This window comes from Puntigrus tetrazona, chromosome 16 (genome assembly GCF_018831695.1).
Source record: "Puntigrus tetrazona isolate hp1 chromosome 16, ASM1883169v1, whole genome shotgun sequence".
In the NCBI taxonomy this organism is placed as follows: domain Eukaryota; kingdom Metazoa; phylum Chordata; class Actinopteri; order Cypriniformes; family Cyprinidae; genus Puntigrus; species Puntigrus tetrazona.
The window spans coordinates 8,239,092-8,256,986 of NC_056714.1; the positions used below are offsets into that span (position 1 = coordinate 8,239,092).

Genomic DNA, 17,895 nt, shown 5'->3' on the forward strand with positions numbered 1-17,895 from the left:
AAAATAGTCATCTTAAAACCTGCAGAATCTGAGAACATTTCAAAGAAAATTAGGAACTGCTAGCTACATATTACTGCAAGAAAAACACCCTGTTGTTGGAAAGCAGACACATATATGGTAGAGCGTAAAAATAAACTCCCAAAATCAGCCTCCTCGGGGATTCTTTCATTTTCCCGTTTGTTATAGTACTTATACGCAATATTCTTGTGAAATCTTCCAAATCTCACACTGCATTTCCCTCATTTTGTGTGAAAAGTTTCTTCAAGTGTCACCATTTTTGAAGCAGAATAACTCTCAACCATTATAATGGGCCACAAGGAGACCACTGCAGGTTTGGCATTATCTGTTGATAGAGGGCCGTCTTCAGCTGGGTTTGCCTGGTTGGGCAGCGCTGTGGGTCCCAATGAAGCAACCACAAAAGTGAAGTTGTCTGTGCGTCGTCCAGGCCGAACTGGTTTAGTTACCTTTGAAGAACTTTTCAGACTAGAACATCGCTGGTGTTGGTCACAGTTGAAAAGAGCTCTGAAACACCTGTAGAACTAACACAGATAAACCCAGACAGACAAGTAAAATGCATTAGATCAACAAGTCTAAAATATTCAACACATACACTTATTAGTTTGCAGGTTCTTTACACTTGAATTTACTTTTTTTGACATGCATTCTATATTGTGATTGCACATCCAACATGTCAAATTGAAGATAAAAGTCATGTGTATATACTGTAAGAATTAAGCCCTTAAAACCATGTTGATTTTATTATTCAAATTTAGTACAAACCTATTCCTAATTTTTTTAAAAACTACTGCATTAATACTACAGTAAGGTTGTCAATCTGGTCTCATAAAAATATTTACTTCTGTGCATTTTTTCTTTTGCATCACTGCTTTTATGCACCTTACTGCATGCTTCATGACAGTTTCAAAGAGAAATGTGCACAGAGTGATGCTGAAACACAGGTTCAATACGTGGACCCTGGCACATTTATTACGTTAATATAGGTATGTATTGCGGCAGCTCAGAACTGAAATATCCAGGGACTGTCGCTAAAAGGTAAAAACCTATCATGCTGTTAACATGCCCTACACCAAATCCGACCCTAAACCTAAACGACAGAGTTAACAAATGCAAAACCGATATAAAAACACATTTGTTGATGCAACCAAGCACACATAGCTGTTTTGTCAAACCATAGTTACGTGGGATTGAAGCCGGATATGTGTGTTGCTAACATTCAAAAGCATCAGTTTTCAAATGTCCCAGCATATTAATATTGTCTTTTAGTTATAACACGATATTATTCAAGTAATTGTGAGATAATTATGCTTTATTAATTGAAACTTGTAATCGAAATTTGTGTGAAAAGGAATAAAAGGTGTCAGAGTTTTACTGCTTCTAGTGATCATTTCTGCAGTGATTTCATGTCATGTTTATGCCAAGAGACAAGGTAGAAGTTTGTGGTCTATTTGTTTCCTCTATTTGATTTTATATGAGCTTGCAAATGAATACATCCACATTTATTTCAGTACCTGCACTTCATAAGTGCTGCATCCCACTTAATGAATCATTCCCCCCTGCTAGCAACTAAGAATAAGCCCATCAGCCATGGCTGGGCTTAGACATCAATTACAGCTCGTTTAGGAATTCTGATTAGAAAAGGGCTCTTCTCTTATCCAAACATCCCCATTATCAGTCCTGTCATTTGCAAAGAGACTGCTGTCCTTTTCACATTCATCAACAGTGCCATTTCTAAATGCTATCAAATTCTCACTTAATGATATTTTACTTTTACCTCTAAACAGAACAATTATGCAATTTGAAATTGAATAATTGCTGATAATGTACACTGGCTCAATCATTTCCATGGCTGTAATTAAATGTCTGAGAGTAATCTGAGGTAGTTGTGTCCATTCCATTCAGCATAGTGCAAAAAAAAAAGAGAGAGAGACAGAGAGAGAGGGAGAAAAAGGTCATTGGTAATGGTAACAAAGGTAAGTGACGCAAATAAGCAGTGAAATGACATATTAATAATCAGGCATAATAAAGCACAAGACCGGACTTGTCATTTAATGGTGCTGTATCAATTAATGGGTCTGTTTTTATGTGACAAAGGTAAAGACTAAAGAAATTAAAACACTCATACTGTATAACATTGAAAGATAAACATTATAACAAAGACAATTCATGTAATAACTTTGCACAATGAAAGGACCAAAGTTTAAAAGTATGAAAATGTGGTAGAAAACGGGATTAAACAAACAAAACTTTAAATGCTTTCAATGTGAGTGAAAGAATATCATTTAAAAGATTTGAGGCTTTTCATGTAAAGACTAGACTGCATCTGCTACAAACTTCTGTTATTAGTGATCTTGACTACCATTGTGATTTTTCAAATAAAAAAGACATAGCCAGGTTTGTTATGTCACTTCCCTTAAGAAAACGTAGTGTACTTAGTATACGCATTCTGTTAAGTATACTTATAGTCAACTACATTTTCTCAAGAAACGGTATTTGGAAATGAGGTGTTGAGATATGTTACAAAGTTGACTGTTATCCAAATTATAACAAACCACAAACACCAAACAGTAGCTATCAACTGTTTAAATAGTTGACATTCAGGCAGATTAAATTCATCTCACTGCTGAAACTTCTGCTAACGCCACTCAGCTTACACATGCCATATAAATGGTGTAGCCTATTATTATGGACAGTAAAATAAATATGCATAGTTTTTTGCTGCTTATTTAATTTGGTATGAAATGATTTTATTTGAGTACTTCAACTTTATTTCCTGTGACAATTGAGAACCTGAGACAAAAGTTAAATCTACAAAATTCAAATTAACAAACTTGTGGCATAGTTTGTAATTCATTATATATTTTTACAGATAAATAGTAGTTATCTATATGACATAATACTACAACTATATAGTAATAGAGCAGAAAACATTCAAGTGGAAATAATAATAAAGTTTCAGGGGAAAAAAAGAGAATTTATACATGCAGTTTTTCTGTGTGCTCAAATGAGCTATGAAATCTTCAATTTGTAATTTAATTTCACTTGCATTACTTCATAAAATGAGTTAAGAGGAAGTAATATAGCATTCCTCTCCAGCAATGACTGTCATCCACTATTTAATATGACAGCAATGCTATTTAATTTGGTCTAATAAAATTTCAGATGTTAAGAACTATTTCACAGCTGTACTAAATTGATTAAATATGGATGGCTCATCACTTCTAAATGTTATAAAGGGAATACAAATGTTTTATCAGGAGGCTACATCAGACTATGACATTTGTAATGTAATATGCATGTTTTATTATTAAAATTCTTCACTGGTCTGATACTAAAGATTACAGGAGTATGAAACAGTAAAACCTATGCCCTATCCATACGTTCAGTTGATCAAGTTTTATATCTAACAGATATTTGAGTCACAATTGTCAAAAACTATGGGAGAAAACACAACGCCATACTCACCGGAGATGTTCTGTTCCTGGAATCTCTGATGGATGTTGCTGACCAAGAAATGTTACTTGTATCTGTACAGCATTTTTAGTCTTCAACTCGCCTCAACTCACAGTTTCCATAGTTACGGGCTGGGAGGAATTGAAGACTGAAAATGACATACAGGAGAATCTTTCTTCATCGACTGGAGTGTGATGAATATCCGAAACATCACTCAGTCCTTCATGCAGTACATTGATAGATTTGCACCAATCAGAATTTGAGTGGCATGGAACACTGAGCATGAGTAACCTTTCAAGCCAAAAAAAAAAAAGGTTTGTATCTCTACTGTATCTCAAATGTGCAGATTGTTTTCAAATGGATTTCTAATTCTTTAGTGACCTGAAAAACAACTCACTTCCTGTTAATTAATAATGAAACGCTATTTATTGTATGTTATTCAACTGTTTCATTTGGTCTATAACTTCCACCAGACTTAGCCACTGAATTAAATACGTTTTGACTTACACTCTTAGCTTCCAGCTGCCTGTGGTGAACTCACAAAATGTACAAAATGACTGACAGGCAGAAAGCATCATGAAAACCTTCTGACTGGCTGAAGCAGAGTTTCCCAAGTTTGGGTTTGTGTGGACACGCAAGAGGGTGATGAAAAGCTAAAAATTAATTATGTTTAAAAATAACTCATTTTAAAACAAAAGCAAATCAGAATAGTCTTTACTTCTTTACCTGCATGTGACCATTGTCACATCCCTGAGGAAATCCCTGAGCCAATAAAACATCTGATCATGGCCTGTTAACTTGGTTAGTAAGTCAGACATTATTATGAATTATTATGAGTCAGCACACTGAGTACCTCTGAAGAGCTCTTAGATCACTCCTAGTTCTTTGCTCATTTTCAGTTGGGCCACAACAATTTACTCAACTGAGACTGAGGCTTGCTTTGAATTAATCACTTCATTGACCTAATGGTAATCCCCGCCCCCCAAATGGATTTGCTCACTGTTTTGCTATGACAGCTGCAGTGTGAAAATCTTATCCCACACTTTTGGACACAAAGCTAGTGGAGAGGTTTCATATTACAGTCGGTCATGACCACATCCCGGATCAACACTGTTCATGTATCGCAGGGTACAATTAAATTAATGCAACATTACCAGTTTAAGTGTAAATGTTTGTTTATGTTTTTGACCTACACAAGATGCGAGAAAAGTCCGCTCTTTAGGTTTGTACATAGTTTTTCCTTTTTGATGCATAAACCCTATTAAAACGATGCAACCCTTCGCCTTCCAATTCTTCCACTCTATGTGCAACTAATACTCAACTGCCATTGGCTCATCTGCATTCAAGGGGATGGGTTACCGATAGGTTAATTAGAGTGTCCATGCAATGTCAAATTCACAGTTAAACCATTCAGTGTTATTTAAATAAAAGCGAAAAAGGACAAAAGAATGATAAGTTTCAGGCATTGCTGTAGAGGATATTAATCTTTTGTACCTCCCCACACATCAGGACTTAAGAAATTAATATAAAATACTTAATAAGAAAATAAATAAAATACAGATAAACAAAATAACTACAAAAAGAAAATTGTTTAAAAGATCACCCTAACTGAGCATATAGATAGATATTTCTTCCACATTGGTCCGTGCTGATGATTTTTGTCCAAGGGGGAATCTATGGCAGCTCTTTGAAGGCTATATAATGAAAATGGAAAATAATAACACTTGTGTAGATGGCTATGAATAGTGATCTGACAAGTTTAGTATCTCTATAAAATAAACTTCACTATCAAAATGCACTTTTTTGCTTATAACTTTCGAACAGTTTGTCAGAAAATTATGATCTTGGTGTCTGGTGGTGAAACGAGTGGATGTCAATTATGTTAGGGCAGTCAAATCGTGTGTTTTGAAATTTTGAAATTTGTCATGAATTGCAATATTTTGCAACTACAACAATTTGACATATCTGCTCAAAAATATTTAGGGATCATCAACACCATGTCAACCATGTAAACACCAACGTTTCCCGAACGTTTGAAGACGGCGCCATTTAGTGTTACATAAATTTTGTGAATTTTTTAAAACATTGTTCAAATGATTTTCAAAGAATATTAAAATAAATGAAAAACAGTGTTTCTCCTACTGCTCTCACAAATTTTGTCCAAAATATGATAATATGATCTTTGGATCGAGCCCACAGAAGTTACTGAACAGATCTTTTATTCATATTTGTTTAAAAGTTATGACATTTTGAACTTAAGGTGATTGGCTCTCAGGCAAACTTTGATCAATTGATATGAAGCTTGATGCACTTCGTCAACACCATATACTGGTTGAAAAACATTGTTCAAATGATGTTTTATTAATATAATTTCATTCCTGGGATTACATTAGATTTGTATTTTGAAGAAAACCAGTTTGAAAGGAGCATATTTTGCTTTTTGGGTTATGTGACAATCAGAGATTAGACTGCACATAAATTGAAATCTACACGCTAATACAGTACACGTTATACTCATAGTCACACATTACTGATGTTGTTAACATTAATAATTTGAGAATAAAGTGTAACAATAATAAAAATATGCAGGGTTTGATGTAATATGAGCTAATCGATAGATAGATTTAATCACCATGGGTAGCAAGATATATGATAATGCTTTTTTCCTCAGTCAGAACAAAGCATGGCAAATTTCAAATGACAATATCCAATGAAAATTCTTATTTGGGTCATATATTCCAAGACATAGTTTAGAATCTATAATTAAGAAGTACAGGTTTCTCACCGGTGCAGTGAAAGACAGCTGCACAATCACCCCAAAACATTAGATTAATCCGCACCAGAGCCACGACTGAGCACAACCGACGCATAAAATATAATTCTGCAAGGTTTTCAAACAAAAGAGGCAACAAAGAGGCAAAACACAGCATTAAGTGGAATGAACTGGTTATTTTTTACAGTGTAGAGCAATCTGAATGATCTTTGCCAGGTTTAGGGAAAATTGTGATATTAAGATTTTTATTAAAGTGGCCCTTGGATATGGCATCATTAGTAGTATATTACCAAATGTGACCTAATAAATCCCACAACAACAAACATGAATCAACTTGGTTGCCGCAATTATGCAGTTCTTCCTGTGTAATTTCAGAATCTAGGCCTTCAGTTTCTTCCTTTGAAAGTTTGCTTAAACTGAACTGGTCAAAAAAACTATTTAAATGGTCTATTTAATTAATAAAGAATTAAAAAAATTCTTTAATAAAGAATTTAAAAAAATGCCTAGAATGGTTTTACTGTCTGTGGGATGCAAGGTGAAACCTCCTTTAGAGCTCTTAATTGCTTGAATGTTAAAATGTTGCTCATGCTTTTTCAGAATGAGTGCAAGGAGCTGACTTGCTTTGCTTCCATCTATGTAATATTTCGTAATATGCATTAAATTTTCTGTTCTCAAGTCATTAAGAGCAGCCTTTTGGACATTTCATTTTGGCTGTGTTTCTTTTTAAGTCTAGCAGAGAAGGAGATTTACGAAGGAGTATTACTCTTTTAAAACCCTCTTATAGATGCCCAAAACAAGTCTTGATTAAAAAGAGAATTTTGGTTTAAATTAATAAATAAAATCAGTTCTGCTCTCAGTTGTGAAGAAAAGTCTTTATGTTGCAGTAAAAAGGTATTAAACCTCAATCTGTAAGGTTTATAGAGAGTATTATTCCGAATATGTGCAAATATGGCATTACAATCTGAGAGACTTTGCGGTAGAAATTAAATATTGATTAGATCTGATATTAATGATGATGAAAGTAAAATATTTTTGAGAATGATTTGTAAAAAATAGGTATATGCTTTAGTGGTAGGATTATGTATTCGCCAAACATTGCATACATCTAAATCTGTAGTGGACAGTCTTGATGCTGTAGAACAGTAGTTCCCAAATCTGTCCTGGGGACCCAGGACAGATTTGAGAACCACTGTTGTAGAAGACTGTGATTGACGGATTAGAATGATCTAGAACTGTGTCCAGCACAGCACATTCATGTCTGCTCTTTTGAAAATTGAGTAGCCATTGAGAGATAAAACAAATTTTACAAAACATTTAGAAAAAATTAGGAGGGTTTCTTGGAGGAATGCTACATAAATCCTTTTTATTTTAGAAGATCTAAAACCTTTCTATGTTTGGTAGGAGAGTTTAACACCTCATTTAACTCAAGTCTGCGGTGAACATGAGGCAATATTTAAGCACTAATCACCTATCAACCACTGAGAATATGACAGTTGAGGAAAGTTACATTTCTTAAACAATATAAATCAAACGCAAATCAAACGGCCTCCTCCAATTGGTCTTGGAAATGACGATTAAGAATGGTTTAATCAGCGAGCCGTTGGAACCGTTGTGCTGTCCAAACCCTCAATGTATTTATCAGCATCCTCCAGAGATTCAAACAAATGTTTCTTACTCTTAGTAATGCTGAATAAATCAGGAAAGCTTTGGCGCCTATCTGGTGGAATTTTGCTCTTATGGCCAAATACACCTTCCTATTTTGTGCCGTCTCAGGATTGTAATCAGCCTACAATTCCAGACTCGTTCCTCCAAGCAGAATGAGTTTTGCTTTATGTGGCCCCTTGAAGGATGGCTTGCCTGTCAGAATAGTGGAGAAGACGAAAAATCATAAAACAAGATTTGGGTGAGTTGGAGTTTGAGTACACTCGATGAGCTCTGTCAATCTCGATCAGCACGGACACGCTGAAAGCTTGAGGATCCATTTAAGTATCATTTTTCGCCGAAAATTGACAGGATCGTTCCCTTCCATTCTGGTGAGAAGGTTGTTTTTGCACAACCAGAGGAGCAGCAGTTTCAGGATGGCTGTTCTAGGACCACAGTTCTAGGACCGTAGTTTTTTGTGACAGTGCCATCTACTGAAAGGGATCACCAAAAACACTAATTAAAGATGGGTGACATGGATAGCAGATATCAGTCTGTGAGTACCGGTACTCAATTAAGTTTTATTTTCTAAAATTTAAATGATGAAATTTACAAAGGTAAAGTTATTGCTGAAAATTATGAATTACAAATTAATTCCCACAAATTAAGAATTTATGTGATAGTTTTATTAAGTCTTAATTTAAATTTTATCTGATTTAATAAATCCTTGTTGAGCTTTAATGACTATAATGAGTAAATCTAGCCAGCACAATAATTCATGTGATGGATTTGGTTGTAGGACTCATTGTAGGACAGATTATTAAAATGGTGCTAATGCTAATGCTTGCTGTTCAGTAGTGGTATAATAGTATATTTATATTAACATTTTTCATAGGTCATCATCTATGCCCTGGCTGTCCTGTGGAATGCCTGCTTGCAGGAGGCTGAAAAGATCATCCGGATTATCACTAGAGTCAGAGTAGAATATAAATTACTTTTTGCCCACTGCACCAATTTGTTACTGATATTTTTGTTAACACAACAGTGATTCTTCTCTGATAACTATTTCAGTGAAGTGGAAGAATTTAATAGAAAATTTTACAAACAATTGAGGAAAAAAGGTATATATGTTGGTGGGTACTGGTCTTATACAAATTTGGAGTTTGCAATTAGATATCAGTATGATGGATATTCTATATATACCTGATATAGAGATATTAGTTACAATTAAGGATGTTAATCAATATACAGTATAATTCAAGAAACTAAGACTTTGAATAATCCACTTAGTTGTTTTAAGATTGATATAGATTTTTATATTTTTAATTAACATATAACTTACTTTGTTTCAAATTTAGAATTGTGACTCAAACTGGTATTGTAATTAACATCTGACGCATTTTTAATCAAAAATCACACTCTTGATTCTGGCTGGTAGATTAACCAGTCGGACATTGTTGCAACACAACTGATCTTTCAAAATCAATGCATTATCATTGCATCTGTTCGATCTGAGGCAGTGATATTCGGTGTGATATTTAACAAACTTTTATTCGCAGGGTCCAATTCAGTGTTCGAAAAACAGCACCATTGTTATTAATATAGTCATTAAAGGGAATAAGAGCCATCTTTATTGCATCTGTCTTGCATGCTGGAAACCGTTTTGTGTATAGCCTTCTTTTGTGCTTTGACTGCTTGGCTAACAATGGACCACATCGTCCCTTTAACATTTTGAGCCACTTTTTGCCAGCAGCTTGTTTTTGAGGAGACATCCCCTTTGATCTCTGGTCAAAGATAGCGAGCTAAGGCTAGCATATGATCCTAAATAGCTAACTGTACTTCATGTACAGTGTAGGTCAGAAAAACATAAAAAAGGTCTATATTTCAGTGCCTGTCCTAGTTAAATGTCAACTATTGAATCTTACCCTAAGGTACATGAACAATGTTGATCCTGGATTTTATTGTTTGTGACAGTGGTGATCATAACATGATGCTTCTACCACTTGCATTGATCTGTAAACACTCACTTCCAAATTTATCTTTTTACCGGCCATATTTATTTTAAAATCTTGTATATAACTCCATGGCATATTTAATTCACTTGAATGACCAAAAGTAATCAAAATTCTCTTTGGAAAAGGTTTGCATACTCACAGGTGTCACTGTAAGACAGTTAGACTTTTTTTGTTTGTCCGAGTTAACAGTAACGGGGGGTTCTGGCTTAACAATAGGTCAGTTGTATAAAAGTCTAGTTAGTTTTAAACTCACTATAAGCACACTGCTCAGTAAAACTAATCTATCAGAATATGTAATCCTTCAGACACCAGATAAAAGCTATGCAACAAAGCAGGACAGAAGTTCTGATATGACATCACATCTGACAAGGGTGACTGAAACTGTCTTGAGAGACCTGTCTCAATGACAGACATGACTTTACATGCTTCTCGGCAGCTTCTTTGCTGTCTGTGCCTTTGGTACATCTGTATGCATCTAGCATGACATCTTTTCTGAACTATTCTAAAGTTTGCTTAACTTGGATTAAAGCACTTTGCAGTAGATCTGTTATTTCTAAATAGACACACACAGCCAAAACTTGAGTTCTGTGTCCACACTGGAGGAAACATGCTGACATCTTTGCATTATCGTTTTTTTGTTTTGTTTTGTTTTGGGGTTTTTTTTAAACAGCACATTCAGATGTTTGACAAAGCATATCAAAACAAAGAGGTAATTTATCAAGCAGGATGAATGCAATGTACTTCTTTTCCTCAGACATTGAAAGACTATAAAGAAGTAGGAGCAGGATGCTGGACACATAATTAAACTCCACTGAACAAAATGCACTGATATAGTGTCTAAACATAAGTCAAGACTGCATCTGCATTTTTGCTGATGACCATTTTAATAAGCATAAAATAATGGTTTTCCTGCTGATTCACAATCAAAATAAGACTTGTTAAATGACACCACAAAAAAAAGAGTCAGAAGACAAACTGCAGTCAATACATTCAAACCATTAGATTCAGGAGAGATTACAGTATGTTTTGAGGGGCATAGAGTTGTAGAGTTTAGAGTGGAGCTTGTCTACCCAAAATTCACACCTCCATGTGCGGTTAGTAGACCCGTTCTGGCAGGGTCAAGTATGGTTCTTGGACCTGATTTACCGCCTAAACTGCTCAGTCAGGAGTTCATTGAGGAAGTTCTGGGTTGAAGTGAAGTCTTTACCACCTCAGCTGGGAGACCAGAAGCTATGAGCGACCAGAACAGGGCTGCTAACAGTAAGCAAACACGCTCTGGCGCACACTCATCAGAACTCCCGGAAGCAGAGTGATTGGGAGAAAAGTGTCCAGATGAAGCCGTGGCCAGGTCTGTACTATAGCATCCAGTCCCAGGGGGGCTGCAGGAGCTAGAGAGAAGCAGAAGGGACATTGCGCATTCAGATGACTCGCAAAGAGGTCCACCTATGCCTGATTTCTCTATATCTGCTTCAGACGAATCCACTCCACGGGCCTCAGCCCTGCCTCAACAAGGCGTCTGCTTCCACATTCAGACAGCCAGAAATATGAATTATGAAATATGAATAGGAATTTTTCTGACTCCACAGGAGGATCTGGCGTGCCAGTTTAAACACTGGCCATGAATGCAGACCGCTGTGTTGTCAGTGCGCACCAACATGATGATTTCTCAGGTCTGAGAGAAAGTGCTTCAATGCTCGAAACACGGCCAGCATCTCAAGGCAATTGATGTGCCATGTAAGATGGCGACCAATCCACAGACTGCGAACTGAGAGGCCTCTCATGACAGCCCACCAACCAGTGAGGGACGCATCCGTTGCTAGTATCATGCGGCAACAAGGAGCCCGAACACTGGGCCTTGATTCAGAAATCAAGGTTTCCTCCACATATCTAAGGCTCGCACACATCGTTGGGAGACCTTGATTTTGTGAAGAGGATTTCCCCTCGGGAAAACCCCTTGGTCTCGAGCCACCACTGTAGGGCTCTCATGTACAGCAGGCCAGAGGGTATCACGCTGGACGATAGCTGCCATCAGACCCAGCAACTTCTGAAACTGCTTGACAGTGAGTGAATGGCCTTCTCTCACTCTCTTGACTGAACTGAGAATTGACTCAAATCGAGCAGGAGACATTCGTGCCTGCATAGTCGAATCCCACACCATGCCTAGATAAGTGGTCCTCTGACCCAGAAAATGCACAGTCTTTTTGGTGTTCAGTCTCAACCCCAAACATCTGATATGATCTAGAATGACATCTCAATGTCAGATCACTTCACTCTCCGACTGAGCTAATTATCTAATTAGCTCAGTCAGAGAGTGAAGTGATCTGACATCGTGACAAACCAGTCCTTGGACCTGATTTGTGACACAACTTGTTTCAGTGTGAGCATCTTGAACTTCAGCTGTCTTCAGTTGCCTGAGATCTAAAATGGGCCTCCATCCTTCTTGGGAACTATAAAGTACCGGCTGTAGAACCCGGACTCCCTTTCATGAGGAGGAACCACCTTGATGGCCTCCTTCCTCAAGAGAGTTACTACTTCTTGTTTCATCACCAGAGCCTGCTCGGGGCCAACCAGAGTGGGTGTAACGCTGCTGAAACACAGCAGAGGAAACTCAAATTGATAACCTCTCTCTACAGACTGCAGGATTGAGACAAATTTGGTAGTAGATTCCATGCTGCTAAATGGTTTACTATGGGGACTGGTTTTCAGATTCAGAGCGTGGACACGCAGGAGGCATTCCCATAGCATTTTGGACACAGTTCAAGTTCCCAAAAAGGAACTACTTTTTACAACTAAATGAAAGCTGTGCACCTTTTGTGGCCATAAGGGGTCTCAAATTCGATAAATGTAGTTCTTAAATTCCACTATGTGTGTGACTGTGTGTGACACAGGACCTGAATGTCAAGGATGGGTGGCTGATTGTGACCATTAATGTTAACATTGTACCAAGTCACCACAAATAAAACAATGCATGGGAAACAGCTTTGGTGTGTTAGTTGCAGTAGCATAAGCTATTGTAAACAAGCTAACATTAACAAAGATAAGTAACATTTGAATCACTAACATAGCAGATTCATCGAAAATTACATTGTTAATCAGCTTTTTTGGCCACAAATAATTAATTAATTAATCAGCATCAACTACATTAAAGAGAATCTCTTTATTTAAAGTGAATAAAATACCCTACTTACTGGAGTTAGACAACTACTAATGAACTGAGCCGCAGCCACATACCAGACTTGTATATGTGTAGCACAGGTGAGATGAACTGGGAAAGCCGGCAGTGGGCCAAACCACTGTGGGGACAAGAAGGGGGAAATCAACTGTTTCCAAATGCATTTTTTGCATTTCTATTCCTTTTTCTACTTACACAGTTATTTTGGTATATAAACATATATTTCTCACAATAGACACCATTTTTAAATGATTTCAGGGGAAGGACAACCCTTGGATTGGGAGGAGTCACCTGGTTTGAGGAATTGATTTTTTTTTTCATTAAGCATCAAGTTTGCACTCTTAAAATTTAAAATGCATACATTTATAAAATAAGTCTACAATTGTGGAAATAATAAATACACGGTCCATGTAATACAAATATTAATATTCTAAAGTGTTACCGGATTAAAAAAGGTAAGAAAGTACTGTTCAGTTCCTGGTGAGCAGTGAATTGGGCCCTTATTTCAAGAGACCAATCTACTTGAGTATTAAAAGCGAGCCAATGCACATTGGCATGCACTGATTGCATCCAGCTGCAGATGATCACAGAGGAGTATAAACAGGAAGCTGGTGCAGTACATATTCAGTGTTTTCCTTTATAGCTGAGTAAGATGAAGATCTTGCCAGATCAGCATCTATTGGGTGTAACTGTATAGGATACGGATCCAGAAATGGTGGCTATGCTTGCCTGGGCCACCGAAAGGATTGGGCTCAAGTGGAAACCTCCACCGTGTCCTGGTCGGTTGAGATTCAATTGTGTATAAATACTACTACCACTTGGTAGGGCAAACCATTTCTCCCCTCTTGATCCTATAGGCACTCGTCGGCTCTGTTCGGCAATGCTTTTGTGGCTTGTGGAGAAGCTGCTTCCACCATACATGCTATGGCATTATTGCAGGTCACTCAGTCTAAGTTACTGGTAAGCTCTGCACCACAACAGACCTTACACTACAACCCACAAAGGTTACCACATGGTCACTGGAACATGCGACATCTACCATGATGAGCACCATCTGTGGTTGTGTCTGGCCAACATGTGTGAGACAGACAAGACACGACTCTTAATGGTGCTATGTCCCAGACTGTCGTGGCTCAGAATGACAGACTGAAAGGAAATGTCTGTTACGTATGTAACCCTCATTCACTAAAGGAGCTGTACCACCGCTGAGCACCCGGGTCACCAGCTTGGCTTCTTAGCGAAGACCTAAATATGTGCTGTGCAGAGCTGCCTGTTTATACTCACTCCTAGGAAAAAAGAAGCCTAAGCCTACAATGACAATAAGCAACAGTAAAAGTTAATCAAATTAATTGTGAAAGCTGTTTCTAATTGCTCAAAATACTAAGTCAGTATATTTAAAATGTATCTGTAACGTTGTAAGAATTAACAACCATTTCTGCAATCGTAGCAAAGATAGAGTTGAGAACGGCCATTTATATCAGCTAAAATGACATTCACTTAAGCTATATTAAATGTTTAACTGTATTAAGAATATGAATTAGGAAAATGTTTTTGTGGTTCCTATGACCTATAAGTCTATTAATAAAACAAATTTGTATAGGCAAATTTTAAACATGTAACTTTTCTTAAAATTAAGATGGCTGACCTAAATATATAAAGGTTAACCCTCTTGTTTGTGGTTCGATGTTTCATTCATTTTTTTTTTTTTTTATGTCAGTGAAGACAAACCCACTTAAGTTAAAGAAAGAAATTAAGCATTAAGTAGTAATATAATAAAATGCATATATTAAAAGTTGAAATTCAGTTAAAATCAAGTGTTTTCACAATGTTTTGTTGAATTGTTTAATAAATGAAACATTGCTGAGGGTACTTAAATATGGATTGTAAATGGCCAAAAATTGCGTTTTGTTCACATACCTTTGTTTCATTCTTTTGAAAGCTGTAAAACAGATTGAGAATTGATAGGCTGCAGTTCTATGAATGTTTTGCCCTCCAGGTCTTTGAGTCGGCCAGCCTATTTTGCCAATTTGTACTGTAAACTTTCTGGCCTCTAAAATTAAAAATCTTCAGAAAAATTCACATTTCTGACAAGCAATATAATCTAGAATTAAGCCTGAGCCTGGTTTCTCCTAAGGTTTCTTTTGCCTTGCTAAATTGGGGATTTTTTACAATATTAGTATTTGTACACAATATTTACTTGTCTGCAAGTAAGAGTGAACCCATGATAAATTAAACATTAAATAAAGCAAAACAATGGGTCATAAAGTAGTCCTCAAATTCCATGGTAACACAAAATTATTTTATGCTAGATAAGAAATTATTTTGTGGAGATAAACTGCTGAATAAACTGAATGTGACAGTCCAAATAATAGTCGGAAATTACATACTGCATGTATGCAATTGGACATTATCTTGAATTGATTGATTAGTAGATGTTATTACAATGTGTGTTATAATTAATATCATGAGTGTGCTGTTAAACAAGTATGGTCCCAACACTGAGTGACCATGTAACTCAGGGAAACAGTCTAGACTACTAGCTAATATCTCCAACAATTTGTTGTCATATGGTTATGGAGTACATTAAGGTGTAGTACAGGAAATACAACCAAGTACGTCTCTGTCCAGCGGGGGTTCACAGAAACAAGTTGGTTAAGGAATTCTTTAGCAAGAACCACTAATGAAAATAATGAGCAGGTAATGTCAGAATTGCAATGGCTACACAAGAGACTAGAGGAAGGACTCTTTTAAAGGAGGCTGATTTTCACAATGTGGATGTACTAGCTTTCCATTCTGAAGCTACATGGAATGTGAAACTTTATGTTGTGCTCTTTGGTTTGTACATAACACTAGACAAGACAAATGACAAGCTCCATCAATCAAACCAGACTCTGGTGCCTAGCTGTGAAACATATCTGGGATTTAGAGGAAGTTAAGCATCTAACTGATGTGGTTTTCAAACTGCAGAGCTGACAGGCCGTTTATGACCTTTGCATGGCATTCCATCTTTCTCCAGTGAGACCTGTTTTCCTGTATCAAGGCAACACATTGGAACACTCTGCAAGTAGGGAAAAACACATTTGCCCTAAAACCATCTCTTAGAGCCAAACAGAGTCAACTTTATTTGAGTTAGGGATTGTTAACATAGTCTGCTTTTTTAAGTTGCCAGAAGCTTGATTTGCCTGTATAAATAGTAGGTCCCTAATCACACGTGGAGGGGACAGGCAGCTATTTACCCTCTTCATCAGTGCCACATCGCACAGCTGACACTTTGACGGATGGTGCAACAAGAACAATGAATTGGATTGTTTCACATGAGAGTACACCAGTAAACCAGTCGCATCACTTTTAACAAACTGACAATGTAGATTGATTGGACCACAACATCTCTGGCACCCACTTTCTGGAGACTCGGAACATCACTGAATGGCTCTGCTTTCATGGAGCAACTTTCTGTACATGTGGTAAGCAAAACTCTTGAGAATCGATCACTTTTGAGCAGACCCACTCAGAATGTGTGCACCAAAAACACAAACAAACTGCAGATTCTACTAGCCAGGATTTTTATCTCTTGTGTTAAGTACATATTGGTAACATGGTTTTGCATAATTCATAATTGGCTTTCTTCCTAAATTGGTAGCCAGTGAGATGCTGATTTTTTGTTAAATTAAATAAGCAGAATTGAAATGGAGTAAATTTAAAGAAAGAAAGAAAAACTGTTATGTACAATTTACCACATGCTGTTCACCTTGCCACTTAATATAAATAATATATATATATATATATATATATATATATATATATATATATATATATATATATATATATATAAAACTTAATAAAAATGTCCTTTATTAGAAGTAGACATTTAAACATTGAATATTGAACAATGACATTTTGAGTGAAGAAACATGATTAAATAAAAAATAAACTCAGTGTACTTTCATTTTATGTACGATAGCCACAGTTACCACTAAATAATTTAACCCAAAGTCCTCAACATAGATCACAACAACAATAAATAGACTTGCCAATCAATAAATAACCAATTGATAATTTCTTTGAATATAAATTTTACCATTCTTTTAAATAATTTTTTTAAAACTATGGGACTACATCTTTCTTTATGCTTACCTGTTTATTCATGAAAATGTAGATGATAGGATTGATGACCGTGCTTGATTTCGCTAAGATGGATGGCACTATGCTAGCCTCCACAGTCACCAGTCCTGGGGTTCCAAAAGTGGCTAGCAAAGCCATGATCCCATAAGGCAGCCAGCAGAGTAGATAGAAGATCACCATGGTGATCACCATGAGTAGAACCCGGTGCTCTCTTTTGCGGCTCATGGGGGTGTTCACACCACTGACCTTCATAATCAAGGAATAGAATGAGATGGGCTATCAGTAACACTGTTAGGCAATATTTGTAAAAACAGATCTAAAATTATCATTAGCATAAAATTATAGCACATTACACTGGCCAATAATATTACAGTGTAAATCAAAACAGCATACATTTTTCATTTATCACAATCTTGTACAGCATGAAATGTGACTGAAAAGCATCTGTTAAGTTAAGAAGACATGGTCAAGTGGATAGAAGTTGGATGTTAAGTCTATTAGCATTTCTCTGTAAAGTCTAGAACACTGCTGACTAAGAAATCTTCCTTTTTACTTAGTTGCCCCAGGGGGATCAATAAAGTATTAATCAAGAGCAATTCAGTATCCTCTCATGAACTGCTCAACAACTCTAGATTGAATGCTAAAGGCTCAGGGACTTTCAGGGCTGTTTATGTACCAAGGGTAACACAAGTAATTTCACT

At 36.5% G+C, this 17,895-nt stretch overlaps 1 protein-coding gene across 1 annotated transcript; it reads right to left on the reverse strand.

Moving 5' to 3' along the window:
* Nucleotides 1-239: 239 nt before the first annotated feature.
* On the reverse strand, nt 240-17,446 carry LOC122360799 (pinopsin-like). Its single transcript, XM_043261660.1, has 2 exons — nt 17,207-17,446; nt 240-539 (listed from the first exon to the last, which is right to left on the reverse strand). Exons 1-2 carry the CDS (start codon nt 17,444-17,446, stop codon nt 240-242), a joined length of 540 nt encoding a protein of 179 aa, XP_043117595.1.
* Nucleotides 17,447-17,895: the final 449 nt, after the last annotated feature.